Raw genomic sequence first — 24,117 nt, 5'->3', positions numbered from 1 at the left:
AAAGTGCAGTCATATGCGCATGTAGAGGAAGTTACAGGAGCAAGGCTAGCTTTTAACTGCACAACTAAATGCAATTGGAGAGCAACAATCTCAAGGTGCAACAGGACAGCCCTCTCAATGCGCTTCAACCTTGACCAGAGCAGATGAAAGGATAATTCTAGTTCCATGGCCACTCTTTCACAATGCCTCCGCTGTGTGCTAGCGAAAGGACCGTCTATAACAATTTTCCCATAACAATTTTCCCACGGAGTCCAAGGGGTGCATTACACTGTCACATCATGATATAGCACACTAGGCCGCTACATGGAGTTAACAGGACATGGCCTCTATTAGCTGAGCATCTTGCGATGCTTTACAAACACAGTGATTTCACAAAGCCTCACAGCACCTAAGAGAATGAGGGACCATAACAAAAATAATAATACTATGTTAGGGTGGAACAGCACCCTGTCAGATTCTTCTGGGTCAACATGTACAAAGTCTGTGAGAAAGACTGTGTCCATCTGACGTGCACAATATCATTGTGTGTGAGTCTGTATCTGTCCAGCATGCACAATATCACTGTGCCTAAGTCTGTCTGTCTAGCTTGCACAAAATCATTGTGTGTGTGACTGTGTACCTTATATGCACAATGTCACTGTGTATGAGAGACTAATAGTGTGTGTCTGGTGGACATGCACAGTGTCTTTGTGTGTGTGAGAGAGAGTGTCTGATACACGATATGGGTGTGTGTGTGTGTGTGTGTGTACACAAAAATAACGGGTAGCCCTGCTGTAGCACCTTAGACACGTCATAGATGTAGGTCTGTGGGCCCGTGTCTGTCTGACACACGCAAAGACAGTGTGCCTGAGAGCATGTTGGTGTTCCACACGCTGCCATGCGCGTCTCTGCCAAACGCTCCTAAAATCTTGTTGTTCCCGTCTGATGGAAAGACTCCCGTGGCCCCTTTAAGAGAACACTTCCGGGTCTGCGCCCGTGATGTCATTCCTCTCGGCCAATGGCACACGGACATTTCACTCGGGACCCAATCCGAGTGGAGGGAAGGGGGGCTGGTTGCCATGGGGACAGTCGCTAGGCCTAGGCCCCGGCTGGCCGGGAGAAGCATGGAGGGGCTCCCCCGCGCGCAGCTGCGAGACCTGAGCGGGGGGCTGGAGAGCCTGCCCGTGTCGGTGTGGCCGCCGTCCGAGGAGCCTCCGACCTTCCAGGTAGGAGGCGGCTGCGGCCTGCACCGAGCAGGAGCCGCCGCGGCTGGGGAGCCTGGCGGGCGGCGGCGAAGGTGCTGCCGCGTCTGGGAGCGCCGGGCCGCGCGGGTTCCCTGCGCATGGGCCAGTCTCCGCCGCCCCCGAAGCCCTGCTGCCGATTCAGAGGCTGGGAGACGCGGGTTTCTCCTCGCGCTGGCAGCCCGGGCCCGGGCAGGAGCCCGCCTCGCCTCCACGTGGTGGGCACCCCTGGCCGTGTGGGGTCAGTCGTGGGCCGGTCCCTTGCCACCTCCCGGCAGCCTCATCCGCATATGGGGCACTGTGAGCCTGCCACGAGCTGGTCCCGCCCCCTACACCCACCCAAACGGCACCAGTCACACCCATGGGTTCCCAGGCTGGGGAGAGGGGAATGGGTACAACCCTGCAAGCTGGGTGTAGCGTGACACCTGTTTGCACAAGCACTAGTTCCATCAATCCAGCGCTGCAGAGGAGGTTGGGATTGCGGGCCCCGATCCTGAAACACCTAGCTTCCCGTTGGCTTCTTCAGGCTGGATGAGGATACTAGTTATAGGAGAGGGGATCTAAGATGTGCCCCTTCCTAATCAAATCTGGGCACAGGAAATCCTCACTTGTATCTAGAGCGGCAGGGGGTGAAGTAGTATCTTTCGTTGGATAACTTTAAGAAGGTTGAGTTCAAGAAGTTGGTCCAATAAAAGATATTACCTGACTCACCTTGCTTTTATAGTATCTTGGGATCAGCCAGGGCAACATTTTATATCTAGAACAGAATGGCTACATTTCCAGTAACCTTCAAAAATAAAACACCACTTACATGGTTGGCTCTTCCACTTATGTTCAAAAAGATAATATCTAAGTAGGTAGAATGTAGCTGAAACATGTATTTTTAAGTATTTTCTAATGCTGGTAGGTAAAGTTTCTGGATAATATGCTCCTCATTCTTTTCAAACTGGACACTATAAACAAACATGTCTCTGGAGTACCTTGTAATAAATATCTATATTTTGACTCAAATTGAGCAAATTTTCAACCAACTTACCTCACGGCACAGTGTTCACTTTGATGTGAACCTGAGGTTGCCAGTGACATTAGTGAAACTAAACCAAATGCCTTCCTTCAGTGGTAACCAGGTTGAAATGCAATCACCAACTAAAATTTGTCCTCTGCAAATGCATCAGCATACAGTTGTGAACACAAATCCAGCCATACTTTCTTCTTACAGCAGTTAAATCACTAGAATCAAGTCTGAATGCAACAAGATAGCTTACCATCTCAAAATGTAAAGATTTAGATGACATATTAAAAAGAAAATAATTTCAAGCCATCACTTTTATAAGTCAAACTGTTCTCATAGGAGAGCTTTTGAATTGGTTTTAAGTGGTGCTTTATCAAACAGGAATGCTTTGTTTAAATAATTTACTCAATCTCACAATAACTTATATATGTAGATTAACTAAGAAATTAACATCACCATCTGCTTCTCTTTCTGTTCTATTATGTAAATAAATAGTAGCACATTGTATGCCTTTTCTATTTTGAGGGATTCCTTTGTTGCTCAAAATAATCTCACTCTTGTCTGTTCACTGTAGATAAAATTAGACACATTAGCTTTGTGTGGGTTGTTATGGTTTAGTCAATGGACTGTTTTTAGGAATTAAATCATTATTCTTCATAGTCTTCCTAAATCCATGTGGACAAGGATTTGCATTTTAAAAGCTGGTCTCGAGTTTATCTGCACAATTAGCGAAAAACAATTAAAAACAGTTTAATTTTTTTCATTATAATAGTCCCCCCCCCCCCTTGCTAATTCACTTAGACATCCATCTTCAAGTTTAAAAAAAATAGTTTCCAGATTTTTGGCATAGATCCAGAAGGGGATTTTTTCTGGCTTCATTTAGAAGTCTACATCACAATAATCTCCCTGTGGAATCATCTTATTTGATAGGCCAAGCAATGAAAGATAATGAATGGACTGGCTGCTTATTCTGAGATGACTAGGTTCTCTTGGGCCAGAGCTGAGATACAGTTGTGGGGCAGTATTGTAAGGGAAGCTAGTGTTATCACTGAATCTGTTCCATCATCAACGACTTCGAGCTCCTGCATTGTTAATGGCTTCTTTCATGTTCACTTTTGAAACACTTCCCCTCTCCAAAAATGAAATATGAAAAGATTCTATGGGCTACTTATTTGCATGCCAGCTGCTTGAAGAACGGTGGTCATTTGAAAGACAGTTACCACCTTTAGGCGCCTGTGAAATGTTAAACAGGAAAAAAAGTATATTAATTTTTTGCCTTTCTTTACAGGACCCACATATAAAAAAAGAGCTTATTAATGTGTACTTTGGGGGAGGGGTCAGGCTTTCAAAAATACTCAGTCAAAATTATTTTAATTCTTCATATTTTTGCAGTATAGTCCAGAGCATGTGGCAGGAGCAGGAGAAGATACTGATCCTTCTGAAATCACCTTTCCTGGATGTAATTGTCTTGCTGCTTCTTGCATGGCCAACACTTGTTCATGTCTTCGCCATGGTGAAAACTATAACAGTTCATGCATCAAATACATAGGAAGTGAAGTGGACTATACTAGGCCTATTTTTGAATGCAACACCATGTGCCGTTGTGGCGAGTTGTGTCAAAACAGGGTTATTCAGAGGGGCTTACAATTCAGGCTTGAGGTGTTCAAGACTGTTAAGAAGGGTTGGGGTGTCCGCACACTAGAGTTCATACCTAAAGGAAGATTTGTATGTGAATATGCTGGTGAAGTTCTTAACCTCAGTGAGGCACGTAGAAGAATACAGGCACAGACACCACAAGATTCAAACTATATTATAGCAGTGAGGGAACACTTGTATGATGGACAGATAATAGAGACATATGTTGATCCTATGTATATAGGAAATGTAGGCAGGTTCCTGAACCATTCTTGTGAGCCAAATTTATTTATGGTTCCTGTCCGCATTGACTCACTGGTGCCTAAACTTGCACTTTTTGCTGCTGCTGCTATCACTGCTGGAGAAGAACTTTTATATGATTATTCTGGAAGATTTCTTAACATACCACTAATCAAAAGAGAGCAGGATGTGTTGGAGGAAGATGGTATTATGAAAAAACCCTGTTACTGTGGTGCTAAATCATGTGCTGGTTTTTTACCATATGATAGCTCTCTGTCCTATAAACCAGACAAACAAACTTTTGACAAAGTTTCTCAGGGAAACAGCTGTGCATGAGGATTCAAAAAAATGGACAGCAGTAAATATAGCATCTATTCTCAGCTGTGCCTAGACAAAAATGGAATGATTGCTTTGCCCCTCCAACCACAAAATAACCACAGGGCCCCAGCCTCATGCAGCAGCAATCATAGCAAGGATAGAAGTTTATTGACAAGATGTGGGAGGGAAAAGTGGGAAATGTGTCAGGACACAGCCCATAACCTTAAATTGCTTTAAGGGTTAATACTTACCTAACAGGTGAAGGAGAAGTCAGAGAAGAGGCACTCATGGTGCAAAATAAACAGAAGCCAAGGCAGGTGAAAAGGGCTGCATCCCACCATGTTAGCTAGTATATGCGGGGGGGGGGGGGGGGGGGGTGTGAATCTGTCTTCAGGAAAGGAAATTGCAGTCTGCCTTACTACTTGGATTTCTAGAGACAGCCTTGGCCAAAAACCAAGGCTTTAGAGGTCCTGACAACGTCCTCAAATAACATACCGAATAATCTGTATGCTCAACTTGATTCAAAGTGGATGATACAAGAGAAGGTTAAACAGCTAATCTTTTCCTGTTGAAACAAGGAAGCTTAGGTACCTTGCCACAGCTCAAAGGGCAGTTGAAGGTTTTGATCTCAAACCTCTTTTAAGTGTATAGTACAAGACACAAAAACTGACTGAATTTTAATGACAGATGCAGAAAAAAGGGTTTGGGGAGATGATTCATTTATCTAAGTCACTTCAGAAGTAAAGCTGGAAAAAAAATCAAGATGACAGGTGCACATTAACCATGACATTTACAAAGGTGGTCCCAGCTTTTTATTTTTAATGTGTGCAGTTGTTAGACCCTGAAAACAAAAACAGCTTAATGCACCCAGCCTTGCTGGTTCTGAAACCTTTTTGAAAATTGGGTGTCACTTTCTTTTTTAATTCAGTGCTGTAGCTGAGCCCCTGCTATTTCAGACTTTTCTGTAAAAATATTATGTAAAATTCATTTCCTTCTCCCCCAACTTTTGCCAGCTTCTCCTATTCACCTTTGTTGACTGTTGCTGGCTAAGAAGCTAATTCTATGAACAACTGACATTGCATTTTCTCCTGTTATCATTCAACTTTTTTCTCAACTGACTCTGGCATAGGCTCTGTTAGGCACAAGAGGGCACCAGTGTAGCTGCAGCGTCTTTCCTATGAAACAGCACACATTACCTCAGTGATGCTTCTCCAACTGGTGTTGGCAAAATAATTGAGGGAGTGGGCAGAAAAGCCTAACTCCGCTCTGTGAAGTAACACAATACACTACCTGTGTGTCTGGCAAAACAGACTGAAGTGGTAGATGCTAATATACAACACCTTTATGAAAAAGCATCTGTTCAACAGATGGTAGAGAGAAGGTTATTTTTTTCCTAATATTTGTCCTTTCAACCATTTTTATGCAGTCAGATGTTTTATTGTTAGCTTGTTTTTGCCTCTCAAACTAAATTGTTTTTCTGCCTCTGGTGATGAAGAAAAAGGGAAGCAGAGTTTTGCCATTGCAGATAGGAAGGATAGTGGTGCTTAGATATAGTAAGCCCTTTGGGACTCTCAGTTTTTAAAGAAAAACTGCCCCACAGCCACTTTTGAGTGGTGTGTGGATGGGGCGAGGCAAGTGGGGAGCCTACCTGGGACTCCTTGCAGCATCCGTGGGCTGGATCCAGCCCATGAGCTGTATTTTGTCCATGCCTGCTGTAGAATCCTTTTCTGTAGTTCCATAAAGTCTTTGTTTGTAGCATGCTTCAACTCTAGTCTGTTTCACTTGGGCTAGTTTCAAGATTTAGTGTCCCGTATCTTCTCTCACTATCTTTTATCCCCAGTTTCCTGTGCCTCCCAAGTTCATAACACTGGGAAATGAGCATTATCTTTGTGATGAAATCTGTAAGGCAGTTAGTCAACTATGCACTGCTTATTTCTGGCTGCTGGACTATCTTATTTTTAATGTTTTGTTTATTGTGCATTTGGGTGGTGAGATAGTACAACAGGTTCATCAGGTCAGTTTGAGAACAAGATAGAAGGGTGGTTGCCGGTACATCAAATTTAACTGTATTTTTAAAAAGTCTAAATCTGCATTTTACATCACAAAAATCCATTGTCTATAGAGCATTTTAATGTATACTTTCTTTAATACAATATGTACTAGAAATGGCTCAGCTTGCTGAATTGTTGAACTTACGGTGTACATTTAATTAACATGAGCTCAGTATCTATTAAATATCAGTCTTCAAAACATACATGTCTGTCCAATAACTTTATGAACAAATGTGTTTTTACTCTGGAGCAACTGCTGGTAAAATATTCCACTGCTGGTGAACCATCAGCAAGGTGGCTACTACTTACCACAGTGGCTGAGAAGCTGTATTGTAAATTCATACTTTGATTTTCAGCAGTAAAAGGGAGGACTGGAAACAATGGTCAGTGACAACATCCTTCACAATCTGTTCCTGTAAGTCCTGGACTGTGAAAAACAGCCAGAGAGGAGGCCACTTCTGCCTAACACTATTAAGAAAAGAACACTAAGGACAGATGTTATTAAAAGTTAGTTCTGTGTCTGCTTAATTTAAAAATAAATAGTGGGTGTACTTTTAAGTTTGTAAAGATGTTTGTATTTTCAATAATACTACTTGTCCTGTTGCAGAAGTCAGCACCGTAACAAGTTAAACACACATCCTAATTTGCTACTCTTCTTTTTCTAAAGGGTGGTGGCCAGATAGCACCTCCACTGACAAAACATAACCTTGGAGTTGTCCAGTTGTCATTTTGCAAAAGGAGTATCATCAGTCCATCTTAGAAAGGAACTAGCTTTGGTTTTTACTCACTGAGGTGCTGGTCTTTACCTAATTTCACTTTTTGACAATACTCTCCCTTAAACTCAATCAAGCTACCTGCAATTTCACTCTGTACAATTTTGGAGTAATGCACAGACGACATTCAAGACACAGTGGCTGTGTCTAGATTGGCCAGTTTTTCCGGAAAATCAGCCGCTTTTCCCGAAAAACTTGCCAGCTGTCTACACTGGCCACTTGAATTTCCGCAAAAGCACTGACTTCCTACTGTAAGAAATCAGTGCTTTTTGCAGAAATACTATGCTGCTCCCGTTCGGGCAAAAGTTTTGCGCAAAAGGGCCAGTGTAGACAGCTGAGATTTGTTTTCCGCAAAAAAGCCCCGATCGCGAAAATGGCGACCGGGGCTTTTTTGCGGAAAAGCATCCATGCCAATCTAGACGCTCTGTTCCAAAAATGCTTTTAAACAGAAAAGTTGTCTGTTAAAAGCATTTCCGGAAAATCATGCCAGTCTAGACGTAGCCAGTAAGATTAAAAAAGCCCAAATGGTTAAGCCCAAAAGCACTTACTGGCAGTACATTATTTCAACTTGTATTAAACTTTTATATCCCAAAATCATCAATTTTATCGGCATAGCTGTAAGTGACATGAATGTAACATATCCTCAACTATGAGTTGAGTGAAAGTAGTTTTGAATTTCTAATGTACCTTTCAGCCAAGGATCTCTAAGGATAAGGCTTCAAGTGTTGGCAAAGAGCATCCTACTTCAGTAAGAAAGAAGTTAGGCCCCGAACAGAAGAAACTACACAAATGGGAAAAATAATCTTTCCCCATTCAGCAGCCACTACTGGCTCTCTTGCTAGTTGCATACAGGACAATGAAACAAAACGTACAGGGGTGTTACTACAATTCCCAGACAGTGGGTGTGTGTTTGTGTGGGTGTTTTGTTTTTGTACATTACTGTCTTTCTTGGCAGAACAAGTTTGGGAAAACTATGTGCCACAATGGAAAGACTAAGGAGCTGTCTAATCTTATCACAACAGTGCTACCACTGCCTGTTCCAGAGCACTACTTCAGTAAATGTGATATACCAGACAGCGGAAGTGTTTTCATTTTATTTATTACATGTCTCTATTGCTTTTCCTTATCAGCATTAGATCACACTGTTTCAGCTAAAAAAATTCTTGGGAGGGGACCACTTCCCAATTAAAAAAAAAAAACACACAAAAACCCCTTTATGAGCATAGTAGAACTCCTCTATTTTGTGGGGAATTGTATGTATGCCATCAGCTAACAGTCTATTAATATTACCTAATCACTTGTTTCTTTTCCCATATATGTGAGGAGAATTTTATAAAGAAATAAAGTAGACTTCCAATAATCTGGAACCTTTGAGACCCAGGGGGTGCCGGATTATCAGTTATGCCAGAGTAGCAGGAGGTACTCCGGCGGGGGCTGTAACGAGTCTGCCAGGACCCGCACTGCGACTGGCGGAGTGTGTGGGGGGGGGGAGAAGGGGGAGGTCAGCAGGGAATAGTGCGGCGAGAGGCGAACCCTCTGCCGTTTTCCAAGGAGGTGGGGGAAGCCCCGCGCAGCTGCTGGCAACAGGTCAGCTGAGGCTGCAAGTAGTGGTGGCAGACTGGGGGAGGCGGCAGAGCGGAGCAGCTGGGGTGCTGCCCGGTTGGTCTGGCAGCACCACCCCTCGCCTTACCCCCGCTCTGCTGCCGCTGTTTGCAGGCCCAGGTGGCCTGTAGCAGGCAGCTATGCAGGGCTTCCCACTACCTCCCTGCAAAAGGGTGGAGGGCTCGTGCTGTTCCCCGCTGACCCCGCCCCCCAGCCAGACACAGTGCGGGTCCCGGTAGACCCGTCACAGGGGGTATAATCCCCTTTCGCTTTCCTCCCCTTCCCTTTCCTGGCCCATGAGTACACGTGGGGCTCAAAGGAGCTCCAATTGTCCAGCTGGCTGGAGCACTTCCAGGTTCCAGCTGGTGCCAGACTATCAAGAGTGCCGAACAATTGGAGTTTTACTGTATATAAATAGCCAATCTGATCAAGGAGCATGCTTGTTTGACATCCTATATTCATAACACTTTTGCACAATGCGTGTACTACAAACTTTCCATCTGAGGGCAGATGCATTAATCACCATAAATCACTAGTGACACTTTATTTTTCTTATGATGAGGACTGTTTGGAATTTAATCATTATTTGATACTGATAAGGGGCCAAGGGAATTTAATTGCTCTTTGCTACCCTGTTGGCACACACTTAAGTGCTGGACTTTCTCCTTATTCTCACTCTGTTCTAGAATTTTGGCTGTGGAGAACAACTTACGGTAAGTGGATTTTACATGTGATTAGGAATACGGCTGATGCTATAGACAAATGGATGAGCATATCTAATTATTCATTTTTGTGATTTCTATGTTAACCCTAAGATCTCCATCCTTTGATATGAGCAAAACGATAAGCTCAGTAACTGGCACTTTGGTAACAGTGTTTATACCTTAATCACTTAGAGTATGTCTTCACATTAGGGCTAAAATCAAATTAAGCTGCACAACTTCAGCTACATAAATTGTGTAGCTTAAGTCGAAATAGCTTAATTCGGCTTTTGGCGCTGTCTACACAGCAGGAAGTTGAAGAACACTCTTACCATAAGTTGGAGGAAGAAGTCCTCCAGTTTGACATTATTTAAAAAAGCTTGTAGTTTAGACTCCCACTATAACATTTCAGCACATCACTCACTCTGACATAACACTACTGTGTAGATGTACCCTTAGGAGAAATCTACATGGCAAGAAGTTTCACAGATTCTGCATCCTAGTCTCCACTGTGGTTTCATTTAAACATTGCACCAAAAAACAGAGTAAGGGCTAAGAAGTCTCTTTCTCCCACAATGGTATTATGCCTGTCACTTTTAGTTGGTGTTTTTGGAAATGTAAATTAAAAGGAGGTCCAATCTACCTCCTACTTCTCACTAAACTACTGCTGTATTATTCTCATAGCACTGTATTTTTCATCCCTTAAGATTAGATGGGCTTTCAAGATCAATTGCACTGCTTCCAGTTCCCTCTTCTGAAGATATTTGGCAAAGTTCCAAATACTTGGGAAAGTGTTAATGCATCATATCAAATCTGTATGACTGGCATAGAACCAGAGGACACGGCTGAGTCTTGTAACTGCATGTAATTGTCTTTCTTTACTTTTAGTCCTTGCCAGTAGATCTTTGTTTCTGGTGAGAGTGATCTAAGAATTCAACAAGATACATGCAATTTCAAAAGGATTCAAAAACAAAAATAATTTGCTATATCTCTATCAAAGTAGTACATTGTCATTTGGTCCTAACAACTTTAATGGCAAGTAAGTGTTAAAGGGACAAAAATGTGGATCTTTGCTGTACTACAGCTGTTTTCCCTGGATGAATAAAGGCTACCTAAATGCGTGCTCTCTCTCTCTCTCTCTCTCTCAAAGAGGACTGAAAAAAAGATTGAAATGTATTCGCCATACAGCGTTTTAAGTCTAGTCCTATAAATTTCATGTAAGATCTTCAAGTAATAAATATCCAATAAATAAGAGTTCTGAAGACTGTGTTATAAATAGTATCAACCTGTTGGAATAAGGCCTTCCACAAAATCTGATTTGCCAACTCATAGTTCAACATGCATGTAAATAATGGACCAAATCCAAACACCTCCAAAGACCAACAGTTTAAATTCCAACCCTGAGTGCAACGTTCATCTGTGGTTCAGAGGAGTCCCATTTTAAAGAGCAGTATCAGAGGGGTAGCCATGTTCATCTGCATCTGCAACAAAAAGCAAGGAGTCCTGTGGCACCTGAAAGACTAACATTCATTGGGACATATGCTTAAGTGGACAAATACCTACCTTACCAGATGCATCTGACAAAGTGAGTTGTTGACCATATAAGCTTATGCCCAAATAAATCTGTTGGGTGAGACTACACTGCACCTTGACTCAATATAAGGTACCCAATTTGAGCTATGAAAATTGCATATCTTATTTTGATGCTATTTCGTAATAGCTTATTTAATCATTTGCACCAAATTTCAAAAAGCACTATTCCAAAAGATCCTTTACTCCTCATAGAATGAGGTTTTACAGGGACATTGGAAGATGTGAAGATGCGGGATAGCTATTTCAGGATACTTGGTATCCCAAAACAGTGTTGCATAGATGTACCCTTAGTCTTTGAGGTGCCATAGGACTCCTTATTGCAGGGGGGTGGGGAGGTTGATTTACATGTTAGAGTTTGTTTTGGGCTTAATCACAATTTCCTTTCATTCAATAATAAAAAGGGTTACAAAAGGTCAGATTTAGGGCCCTATCTTGCAAACTCTGAGAGGGTGGACACCTGTGGGCTTATCAAGGCCCAAAAACTTGAATGGGTCGGTACGTACACACACACACACACACACACACACACACACACACACACCTTGCTGAGTCAGCATACTTTAATGTTGTCTAAAAGAAACTGTAAGAATAGTCAGATTTTGTAGGTAAAGTGATACCACTTTGGGTATGATTCAGTACAGCACTTAAATTGTGCTTAATTTCTAGCACATGCTGAAATGCCACTGAAGTCACAAGTGCTTTGCTGAATCAATGCATTAATACTTTGCTGACAGCCAAGAACACACAAGTACCCTATAAGGGCAAGGTCTACAAATGCTTAGGGGTGGTTTTGGTTAGAAATACAAGTGATTTAGTTACAATATTAATCCTGTCAGAAATTGCAAACTTCTGGGTTAATTCTTTCATTTCTATATCTGTAACTAATATTTCTGTAGGAATTGTTGATTGAACATGGGATGTTTTCATGATATTCTAAGGGGCAAATTTTCAGACTTTTGCTAAACAAAGTTGTCAACAAATTGAAGAGGTTTTAATCCCATGCAAAATATGGATGTGGTATTGTTTAGCCATATGACAAGAATAAAAATGGATATTTTGTACTATTATTTATTGTAGAAATATGAACAAATATCAAGGAAGATAAGGAACACCACATCTTTCAACTGCCTGTGTTAGTATCATAATGTGAGAAATTGTTAGCTTTTTAAATTAATGTGTTTCCTCCAAGTTTATTTTTAAATCTTATGTAACTACTAGCACACCACCATACAACAACAAGAAGCTGTTAGTCACCAGACTTTTTAAAATAATGTAATTATTAAAATGAATAGCAACACAAAAACCTCAGTTTACAGAATGTTTAGTTTAATCATTTTATCAATCTTTTGATCAACTGATGTAAGAATATAATGATGTTTATAGGAAACAAACCAGTTAAACTATCAATGAAAGACCAGCAGAAGAAAGTTTACACCTATGTCACTCATGGGACAGTAAATCTTGATTAATATGCCCCACTACTAAATAAGCATTAGTCCGAAGCTGTCATTCAGAGATGGGGATTCCACTGATTTTTCAAAGTTTCAGAACCATATACTTCATTTTTATAATATAAATAATGTTCACCAGTAACAATGCCTCCAAAGTATTTTCACTAAAACATACTCCTTTCTGCAAGGCAGACATTCCTATGAAAGCATGGGAAGTTTGAACTGAGATGGACACAGCATTTCTTTCCCATTTGCTTCAGTGCATGCACTATCTTGAGTACAGTGTTTACTATATACAGCTGTTTTCAGAGATAGCCCTGTTACTCTGTTTCAGCAACAAGGAGGTAGCATCTTAAAGGCTAACAATTTTATTATGGCATAAGCTTTCATGAGTTGCATTCACTTCATCAGATGCACGAAGAGAAAGAGAAAGAAACAGCTACTAGGGCTACAGAGATGGGAACGTTACATGAGAGCTAATTCAGTCAGGGTGGATGTGGATAAGGTAGTGAGAATACCTAAGGGGAAAAGTATTTATGGTAGTGAGTGACCCATTCCCTCTTTATTCAGACCCATTCAGGTGGTGTCAAATTTGCATATGAATTCCAACTCAGCATCTTCAGGCTGCTGCATGGTTTTGAAGTTTTTTTGCTTGAGAATGTCAACTTTCAAGTCTATAACTGTGTCCAGGAAGGTTAAAATGTTCTGCCACAGTTTTTTGTATCTTACCGTTGTGTCATCCATAGATGGTCCAGTTTTTCCAATGTACGTGGCAGAGATGCATGTATCACATTAGTAGATGAACAAGCCTTTGATTGCATAGGTATAGCTGATATGGCTAGGTTCTGTGATCGTGTCTCTATGGTAGATGTGTAGACAGAGTTGGCAACGGGTTTTGTTGCAGGGACTGGTTCCTGGGTTAGCATGTCTGTTGTAGGATATATGGTTGGAGGGGAGTATGTGTTTCAGGCTCGGGGGCTGCCTGGAAGTGAGGAGTGGCCTGCCTCCCAACATCCGTGACAGCAAGGGATCAGTATCTAGGATAGGTTATAGAACTTTGATGATGTTTCAGAGCAGTTTTAATAGTTGCGTTCTGTTGCTTTCTTTGGTGGATCTATCCATTAGTAGGGGACTTCCGGATACACACCTGCCTCTACAGTTACTAAACTCTAGCTTGAAATTGCCACTGCTTTTTCCTATGATTACATGACATGGCATGGCACTTGGCATTGGAAAATGTTTATACTTTAATGGCTTATGCTGAATTTTAATCGGTGGTGCGAGTATAACTTTAGTTCCTATGTCACCGAGGTTTGCAATGTGTGTGTGGATGCACTGGCACCCTGATAGGAATACCCTCTGTAATACTTTTTGTTTGGTGAGTAACTCACTGTCCCAGAACAGAAGTTGGCAAGGGCTTTGCATTTTAATTCCAACCTATAATAAATTATAGGCAAAAAATGCTGGAAACAAATAATACAAAACACGGCTGTTACAACACACTTACCCAGTCTTATTCATAGATCTCAAAGCACTTTAAAATGGGAATCAGGCTTATGCACCTTTGCATGGGGGGGGGGGGGGGGAGGGGAGATTAAGGCACAGGACTAGTCCTAGATCACAGTCTGCTGAACAGCTGCAAATAGAACCCACGTCTAAAGGGCCTGTCATGTTTAGGTTCGGAGCTTATTCCCAATACTCTGCAAACAAAGTTTTTTATTAGGTTGGTTAAAATAAAGAATAAGTGGTTGACAAGAAAATTTTTCCATCTGTTCCTAGGGCTGTCTGTCCACTAGTATCAGCAGTACTAGGCTGGTAAGTGTGAAGCAAATGAGAGAAGAAAGGCACAAGTGTATTTTAGCATGAAGAACTCAAGCTCACTGACTTAATTTGACATTTATCTACCACTGAATTTTTCAATATAGTTTGAAACTTATTGAAGACAAGTTGAAAGTTTTCCATTCACTTCAAACTTCCCATCTTTTCATGGGAATCTTTCAACCTTTCATATAAGGAGAGCCATTCACTATCAAAGACAATTTGGAAAACACCAGGTTGAATAAATACCTTGAAGCCCCCAAAATAAATCTGCACAATGTAAATAGAAGTTAAAGGGAATCGTCCATGTGTTTCTATTGCCACAAGTTTCCAGTATCAGAAAATAAGCGTTTAATTCTTTAAGCCCGTATATATAATGGATTCTGCCATTATGGGACTATTATCCCTGTTCTAATAAAGCTGCCACTTTCTATAATGGTAAAAGTTGCTACTTTTTCCTGAACAATGGTCTTTTCAGAACAGGAATGCAATATAAGAGCTACACAACATTTTTATACCAAATTTGCAGGTAGCCTAAAATCTACAAGGGCATAGCCAACTGCCAATGAAAAGTTATAGATAATGTGGAATGTTTATTTTCCATCCTTAAATTTTCAATTGTCGTTGACAACCTGCATCCTATATTACTCAAGATGTAACATGTAAATAAATATTGCTACAAAAGCCCAGCTTTTCCTTTCACTCATCCCAAAGTTTGTAAAGCCTTGATGAGGAGTTTGGATCACTGAGGTAAATCCATCATAAAATACTTACTCAGTACTAAAGAGCATCTTCTGTAGAGGAGAAAAAAGTATTTGAAACAAAAAAATATCCTTATTAAAATGATTCTGGTTAGTTCTTAGCAGGTGTAAATCTTGTATATTTCCAATGATATCAACAGAATTAACTCAAAGTTTTCATCTGCACAGCAAAGATGGAAATTCAACCCAACTTCTCCAAAGTTTGGTTACAGAATTAAATGTCTCCAACTAACATTGACGTATTTTGCAAGTTCACTTTCTCCAATTTCTTTTGTAATTAGCTTGGTATCATCTTGTCTCTTGTACTAGAGACTGGTAACTGCAGAATCTCTCAGCAGGCTGGAGCTCCACTAAACTCCTCTTGTGGGAGTGAAATTTTCAGTTCCCTGTGGCTTCAGAGCACCAACAAGTTCAGTCACTGTAAAGTTGGCAGTGTATCTGCTGCACAGCGGAATCCCAGGTTTGAAGCAGAACTATCAGGAGTGTTTTGGCTGCGAGCTGCACAGCGATACCTGTAGCAATAGGACTAGAAAGTGGTAGAAAAAAAATCACTTAAAAGCATATTAAAACTTGCGTCTCTATCTGTGTAATTTAGGGCTGGGGAGACTAATATTACAGAGCATTTCAATTGCTAGTGTTTGCTACTGACTGACAAAGATCAGAATCAAGCACCAGGCTGATAGGAAAGAGTTGGAAAAGCCCACTGGATAGAAGAAATGAAACAAGATGAAATTCTGACAACTATTTGAACAGTTGGTTACCCTTAATCCCGCTGAATCACCCTTGCTGACCTCCTCATTTTTGCACGTTGCTCAAGTTCTTCAGGACAGAGAACTAACAAATTAAGTCTGTAGTAAGATTGCTCCCAGTGTACCTCTTGCTTCATTTGTACCATACAATCTTACTTACTTCTGATGTGCTGAAAATGAAGGTAAGTTTGTGAACTACTCTGAAGAACTGTCACACGAGTGTGTGATGCTTTAATAAGCAATATGGCATCTGCAGATAGGAGGTTAGATTGACATTGCCCTGGGAAAAACAAGCAAGGGAACAGGATCTACACTATGGTCATCATAAGACTATGTTTTTGCATTTTACTTTTAAAAAGTTGAGTGGAGTGGAGCAAATGTTGGCGCTAACAGAAAACAGGCTTTGAGGAGGAGGTATAAAGAAAGTTGATTATTATTAGTTTATTTTACTGAGAAAAATAGTATAATTACTTTAGATGAAATACCTTAAATAGTAGTTGTATAAGGTTAAAGTACATCTACATTAATACATTTCATGCAAGTCCACGTTAGAATGCAGTTCAGCATATAGTCCAAAATACTTTTCCTTGCACTCAACTGTTTCTAGTGTAGATACCATTAAAATTATTCTGCAGATTAACCCAAAAATGAAAATACTAGTAATTTACACAACTCTCCCTGATGTCCCTAAAAAACAAGTCTGCAATCCATGCATTTGAAAACTTTAAAATTCAGATTTATAAATTCATCTTGCCTCTCCCCCTACTTATTAAGACAAACATACTTAATAAGGCACAGACTAGATTCTAGCACTTCATGGTTGGAAACTGGAACAGCCGTAAGATTAGACATGAAAATTTCTCAATGTAACCCCATCAGCGTAGCTATATGAGACATATTTTACACCAAGAATGCAAACTAGCTTTTTCTCATTGAATATAAAATCATGTGTCATCAAGTAGTCTACTACTATTAGTTTACTAATTTAATGTGGCAAAGCTTTTTGATACACGAGGATTTGGAAGTAAAAGGTACTGGCTTCGGTCTAGAAGAATCCTGTGGAATATGATGGAATGAAATCCTAAGGAAAAAAAGCAGCCAGACAGAAGGCCAACCTAAAGGTGGAAACCTGCTTGGTCTGGCACCCTCAGGACCTGAGTGGTCCTGAACCATGGAGTTTGCCAGACCAGGGGAGGTCCAGATTCCCCTACTGACTGTCAGTCCTGCCCCTGAGTGCCAGCCCTGGCCACTGCTCCTGGCCCTGCCTCCAACTGCGGTTGTGTTCCCCGCTGTGCCAGTAGGGCTGGAGACAGGAAGCGCGGTCTTTGCAAGGGCTGGGAGCTGAGCCCAGTGGCCCAGGCTGACACCCAGGAGCAGGTCCGACAGTCAGTAGGGGAGCCTTGGCCTCCCCGGTAAAGCAAACTCCATGGATTGGGACCTCTCAGGTCCCAAGCGTGCCAGCTGAGGCAGCTCCCACCTGTTCTGCAGGTCTCAACATCATCTGCATGCAAGGGATCACATTCATCTCAGCTGTAACTTGCACCATTAACATCAAGGATAAATTGGGTCTAAAGTTAAGGAAGGCTCACTAGAAATTGTTAGAAAGGATTTAGGTACTTCATCCATTTTAGCCCTTCACCTTGTACTAATCATTTAAAAAAACCCTCAACTTCCACGCCAATTAGTATTTTTGATTAGGACAGAGTAAGAAACATACAGTAATTAAGATAACATAAGTTTACATAAATTGGAGAGATTTCATTTTGGCATGTTTCCGATTTCCAGCATGCAGTATTAAGTAATATGAAATTTGCTTTATTTCAATTTATTTGTTTTAAATAGCTTAAATAGTTTTATTTCAACTAAAAATTGTAGCTTTCTCTCTTCCACTGTACCACATATTGAGTTTTGCATTCAGCTCCCTTTCTGAGATTGAATTCACTGAAAGCTGCACAACTATGATGTTAATCTTGGGAAAGACAAAAGGAGTTATTTGTAAAAATGTAGGTTAATACAAAAATTAAGAATGTTTATCTACTTCTTCCTATCAAGTAGAACACTCCTAACTATTAGAAAAATCAATTCTTAAACAAATATTTTAGATCCATCTTCAGAAAATAGAGGTAACTGTTAAAGTCTCTCTCTCTCAATAACCAATGGGACAGGCTCTCTTCACCTCTCCCATTGTATGGCTCCACCTCTCCCATAGCAATAGAATTTCAAACATAAATGAAATATGCCTCAAGATTGAAAGCAGCCATGTCCACATTCATGAAGTGCAATATGCCTAAAACAGTTAATATTTTGCATTTACCATTGGAGAGGCTGATTCTTACACACACTTCTTAAAAATGTGATTATACAATCAGATGTCTAAAAGTGACAATATATAATTCCTTTGTTCATCATCTTACCTCTAGATTAAATGTTCATATTTATGACATTTAGGAGAATTGCCTATTTTTTTGATACAAGTGAATAGTCAAATTATAGGAACTTGAGGTCATTTCAGTTACGAGAAATTTGCAATACTCTGATATTTCTTTGAAGAAACCTTGTTATTTTACAAAGACTGATGGGGTTTCTAAATGCAGAATAAAATAGCAGGAAATACCTTCTTTTGCTCACAGAACCAACAACAGCCTTTTCAGCCTACACCCTCTCCTCAGAGGTCTTTCAGGTTATACACCATGCTTTCAGCTGTTCCCTTGGGCTGGATGTATCCCTCTGGCCTCCCCTCCCACAACCTAACTCGTCTGTGCCTAAAACATTATTCAGCAAAACTCCTGGACAGAATCAAATGGCTTATACTTATAATTATTGCAACTGCAAGGTGCATTCACACCTATCAATCTCAATCATAGGTGACAACTCTGTGGGTGCTCCGGGGCTGAACAACCTAAGGGGAAGGGAGCGGGGGAAAATCAGCAGGTACTCAACACCCACTGGTAGCTACCCTCTCTAGCACCTTTCATCTGCTGCTGGCCCTGATGGTCAACTCATTCCCCTCCCTCCCAGTGCCTCCCACCTGCCATAAGCAGCAGTTCCATGGCATTCAGGACACTCTGGGATGCTGGAGGAAGAGTGGGGATTAAGATCTGCTGGAAATGCTCCTCTTAATATGCCATTATCCTTCTTGGCTACAAGGGCACACTGTTCACTCATATCCAGCTTCTCATCCACTGTAATCCCCAGGTCCTTTTCTGCAGAACTGCTGCTTAGCCATACGGTCCGCAGCCCGTAACAATGCTTGGGATTCTTCCGTCCCAAGTGCAGGACTCTGCATTTGTCCTTGTTGAACCTCAGATTTATTTTGGCTCAATCCTCCAATTTGTCTAGGTCACTCTGCACCCCGTCCCTACCCTGCAGCGTACCTCTCCCCCTAGCTTAGTGTCATCCGCAATGGGTACGTAGGTAACCATCAGCCTTGTGATACACAGGCAGTCCCCGGGTTACGTACAAGATAGGGACTGTAGGTTTGTTCTTAAGTTGAATCTGTATGTAAGTCGGAACTGGCGTCCAGATTCAGCCGCTGAGCGCGCGGGCAGCGGACGGCCCGGACGCGTCTGGGCTGTCCGCTGCCTGCGTGTTCCGTGGCTTTGCTCCCCGTCCCCCTGGTCTGCAGACCAGGGAGACGGGGAGCAAAGCAGAGCAAAGCCACAGAGCACGCGGAGCCAGGGGAGGTCCCTGGTCCTGAACCATGGCTGTCCGCTGCCCGCATGTTCCGCCGCTTTGCTCCCCGTCCCCCTGGTCTCCAGCAGACCAGGGAGACGGGGAGCAAAGCAGAGCAAAGCCACGGAGCACGCAGGCAGCAGACAGCCCAGACGCATCCGGGCTGCCCGCCGCCCGCGCGCTCCGCCGCTTTGCTTCCTCTCCCTGGTCTGCTGGAGACCAGGGAGACGGGCCCTGTTCGTAACTGCGGATCCGACATAAGTCGGATCCGCGTAACTCGGGGACTGCCTGTACTGAAAACTGTGCTAAAATTATCCCTTTAAATTTTATGGCATCTACCTGGTCCTGCTTGCAGGCCAAGTACTCAGTAGGAAAACATGATCTGGATTTTTTTCAGTCAGTTTATAGAGCCAGTCTAGAATAAGGCGTGGATGAGTTGTACTTCTCTGCTGTATGGAGCAGCCTCTTTTCTCTCTGTGTTTTGGTTTGCGTGTGCTACAATTCTGGATTTTAAGAAATAAGTAGCATCCTACCACATACAACACCCTGTAAGTTCTGTAGTGTATTTTGGTCTCCCCTTCTCCCCCCCTTTGAAATGAGAGTAAATCAAAGCACAAAAAGAACTTTCCTAGGGTCCACATGAGCATTTACTAATTTGCAGCAAACCAGCATGGAGTAGATTAACATCTCAGCTTGCCACCAACTGTTAATGTACACAAGCCCTCATTTGCATGCTGCAAACATAACAATTGCTTAGGTTCCTTGGGAAATTCCAGCCTAAAGTGTTTGTCAGTGCCATTCACAACACTATGGCCCATCAGTTATCTGACATTGTGAAAACATCTTCTTCAGCGGTGGCATTGCTATAACACAATCACTAATTATGAACTGAACTTGGGTGCGTCTCTGCCTTTGACGGAAAGTCACAAGAACAAGGGATTTGGGACAGACTGCTTTCCAGACAGGTTTATACTACTTTGCAGTAGCTTTTCTTTTAGTTGTGGATCCCTCTGTGCACCCAAACTTCAGTGCAGTCAAGTTTTGCCTATTCAGTGTGGAGACAATTAATTGGTGCTTACATCCATTCAAGTGCTTACATCTAAGGAGAAATTAAAAGCTATACAGGTACAAATTATGAACCCAGAGAACAGTTTTTGCCCTGTGTTTGGGAACTGCCATGCATGCTGCAGAGGACTCTGTGCAACCTGTGATACCACAAGCAGTAGCAGGCTAAGAAATTTTACAAGACCTGCTTTGGAATTCAAGTGGTCATTTAGCAAGTTGCTCTCACTCTTTCTTCCTTTCTCTCTCACCCCCACACCTAGCCCCTTTGCCAGTTCTGTAGGGAGCAGAGGAATCAATTTAAGTGATTTTTTTAAAAAAGGCATCTAATAAAGAATCCTTTGTACCATACAATTTTTTTTCTAGTCTTAATACACAGCCTACTTTTTAACACCTAAAAAAAGACTCAAATCTTTAAAAGCCTTTAAAATGGGTCACATTATTCATCAGTAAAGAAAATTCTATTCCAGTGTTAATTTAATCGAAGCTGCTAATTAACGTGTGACATTGATTTCACCCAAGAAGGAAAGCAGTGCAGAAAATGTGACCTCGCATTCTCACAGGAAATTTAATCTAATTATGAGGATGGATTTACTGGCTGCAAGCTTTGAGGAGGAGAGGAATGGAATGCGTTTGTTTTTAATATGAACAAATACAATGCAAACATAGGTTGAGACACAGGTTTTGTTCATGCCAGAAGATGGGAATTAATATAACACAACATGAAGGGCTGTTTTAAAATGGTGGTAATACAATTCCTCGGAAAATTTCAAGCCTCTCACTGCTTTACAATTTGAAAGCTTTTTTACTACCCATCACCCCCCATAATCCTGTAGGGTGAAAGGTCTCCTGCAAACTGCAAGTCCCACTTGTCACAAAAGGTGCATTGTGTATTCTTACAAGTGCCGACAATTACGAAAAACGAAAGTAGCAGAGGATGTATCAATATCAGTTTTCTTTGTGCATTAGGTGGCAGGTGGGTGCAACCAGTTTCACTCTTTCAATCTCTGGTCAGAATATGACAGAAAATGACTAATTGGAAAGACCCTTCAAAATAAGGCTTTTCTGCTGTTTAAGAAAAACAATCCATAAGGTTTCAGGACACAATGTTAAAAAGATGGCTATCAGAAAGTGATTTTTTTTCATTAGCATATTCCAAAATATTCAGTTTGATGGCTCCCCTTTCATGCAGAAAAGCCCTGGCTCTACAACTTATGGCTGTTTATGAAAGGAGCAGTACAAATACATTCGTTATTACACAGTGTTACCATGGTTTGGCATCCTAATCCTACACTTCAATATATGCTTTGTCCATATAAGCTTCCTTGCAGGCCAAATATTTTTTCCTGGAAGCATGAAGCATGTTGGTCAAGCAGTAACTGAGTTATAGGTGATGAAAGTATTATATGCAAGGTGGTTCTTAGAAAAGCAAGCTTTGGAGAAAGACTAAAAAGTTCTTCGCTCGAGGAGTCTGAACTCTCAGGCTCAAGCCTTCATAACTAGTAGTGCACAGACTAACAGTATTGGCCTAAGATATTCATAAAATAGCTGAAGCATTAGTCTGTTTTACAGAATGAGAAAAATGTACAAGAAGTTTCAATAAATAGTGCTACAGAACTCCAAAATGGGGTTTATTGAGTTTCAAAACTCAATACAACAATTATCTGGCAGAAACACTAGTTATTGCCTCCTGTAAAAGTCTTTCTGCAAAGAGATGCAACATCACTGCACTAATGGTTTACAAGAGACTGGGTAACATTTCAAAAAGGCTTTCCCATGGAATCCATTAACTCTTCACCTCAACATTAGTTAAATGTTTAGTCTTTGGGAGAGAAGAACAAGCAATGAGTCTCATTACTCAGACTAACAGCCTTCCTAAACTCTCTGGAGATCTGTTTCTCCACTTGTCATATTCTTCCAATCCTCACAGGTTTTCTAATTTTACTATTGGTAAGAAAATTAACAGTTTTTTAGCCCAAGTTCCTACTGGCATCATTTGCTTCCCGCCCCTGTTCTAGGATTAAAGCACGTGCCCTTTTCTCCCATGTGTGGGAAGCCTATGTAAAACCGGGGAAGTTTTTTTGCACCCATTCATCTCTGCAAGCACTTACTCATTTCTGGACACTGAGGTAAGCAACACCTCAGGAAGCATTCTTGTGGCTGATGCAACTGACTGGTGAGGCAATGTGGTAGGATTCCAGGTGTACATACTTGCAAAAAGGAGTCGAGCTGACGCTTCCTTCCGATTAGTGTGGGGCTCAGTTAGCAGCACTCTTACCTCTAACTTCACAAGTTCAGTTTCAAAACTAGGATTTAGACTTAAGTGGAAAGCACTCAATACAGTCTTGCATGACCTCCTTATACATAAACTGGGGGAATACAATTTAGATGGGGCTACTATAAGGTGGGTGCATAACTGGTTGGGAAACAGTTCTCAATCATGCTGGAAGGGCATAACAAGTGGGGTTCTACAGGGATCAGTTTTGGATCTGGTTCTGTTCAATATCTTCATCAACAATTTAGATAATGGCATAGAGTACACACTTATACCAAGCTGGGAGGGGTTGCAAGTGCTTTAAAGGGCAGGGTTAAAATTCAAAATTATCTGGAAAAAAACTGGAGAAATGGTCTGAGGTCAACAGGATGAAATTCAATAAGGACAAATGCAAAGTACTCCACTTAGGAAGGAACAGTCAGTTTCACACATACAAAATGGAAAGTGACTGCTTACAAAGGAGTACTGCAGAAAGGGATCTAGTGGGTCATTGTGGACCACCAGCTAAATAAGTCAACAGAGAGATACTGCTGCAGAAAAGCAAACATCTTTCTGGGATGTATTAACATGAGTATAGTAAGACATGATAGGAGAAAATTTTTCTGCTCTACTCTATGCCGATTAAGGCTTAAATGGAGTATTGTGTCCAGTTCTGGACACCACATTTCAAGAAAGATGTGGACAAATTGGAGAAGGTCCAGAGAAGAGCAACAAAAATGATTAAAGGTCTAGAAAATATGAGCTAGGAGGCAAGATTGAAAGAACTGAGTTTGCTTAGTCTGAAGAAGAAACGACGGAGAGGGGACATGATAGCAGCTTCCAAGTACCTAAAACGATGTTACAAAAAGGAATGAGACCAAGGAGAAGCAGCAATGGGCTTAAATTGCAGCAAGGGAGGTTTACGTTGGACACGAGGAAAAACTTCCTGTGAGGATGGTTAAGCACTGGAATAAATTGATTAGGGAGGTTGTGGAGTTTCCATCTTTGGAAATGTTTAAGAGCAGGTTAGACAAATACCTGTCAGAAATGGTCTAGATGGTGTCTGGTCCTGCCATGAGTGCAAGAGACTGAACTTGATGACTACTCTAGGTTCCTTCCAGTTCTAGTATTCTATGAAACCTAGTACAGTCCTAGAGCAAAGACTTCTCAGGGAAGATGGAGGTGTTACACTGTCAAGATTAACT

General features: G+C 41.5%; 2 protein-coding genes across 2 annotated transcripts in view; one reads left to right on the top strand and one right to left on the bottom strand.

Moving 5' to 3' along the window:
* Window positions 1-1,050: 1,050 nt before the first annotated feature.
* Window positions 1,051-6,679, top strand: LOC102461914 (histone-lysine N-methyltransferase SETMAR). The gene is made up of 2 exons (XM_006132798.5): window positions 1,051-1,205; window positions 3,625-6,679. The coding sequence occupies exons 1-2, from the start codon at window positions 1,059-1,061 to the stop codon at window positions 4,441-4,443; spliced, it is 966 nt and encodes a 321-aa protein (XP_006132860.3). The 5' UTR covers window positions 1,051-1,058; the 3' UTR covers window positions 4,444-6,679.
* A 5,771-nt stretch (window positions 6,680-12,450) lies between these two features.
* SUMF1 (sulfatase modifying factor 1) overlaps window positions 12,451-24,117 on the bottom strand; it is an 82,960-nt gene continuing 71,293 nt past the window's right edge. The window contains exon 9 of the mRNA XM_006132799.3: window positions 12,451-15,701. Within this exon, the coding sequence (XP_006132861.2) occupies window positions 15,591-15,701 (111 nt within the window). The 3' untranslated portion in view covers window positions 12,451-15,590. The remainder of the gene's footprint in view (window positions 15,702-24,117) is intronic.

Source organism: Pelodiscus sinensis, chromosome 11 (assembly GCF_052426305.1).
Source record: "Pelodiscus sinensis isolate ZL-2025 chromosome 11, ASM5242630v1, whole genome shotgun sequence".
In the NCBI taxonomy this organism is placed as follows: Eukaryota; Metazoa; Chordata; order Testudines; family Trionychidae; genus Pelodiscus; species Pelodiscus sinensis.
This window is presented reverse-complemented; position numbering and strand designations above follow the sequence as displayed.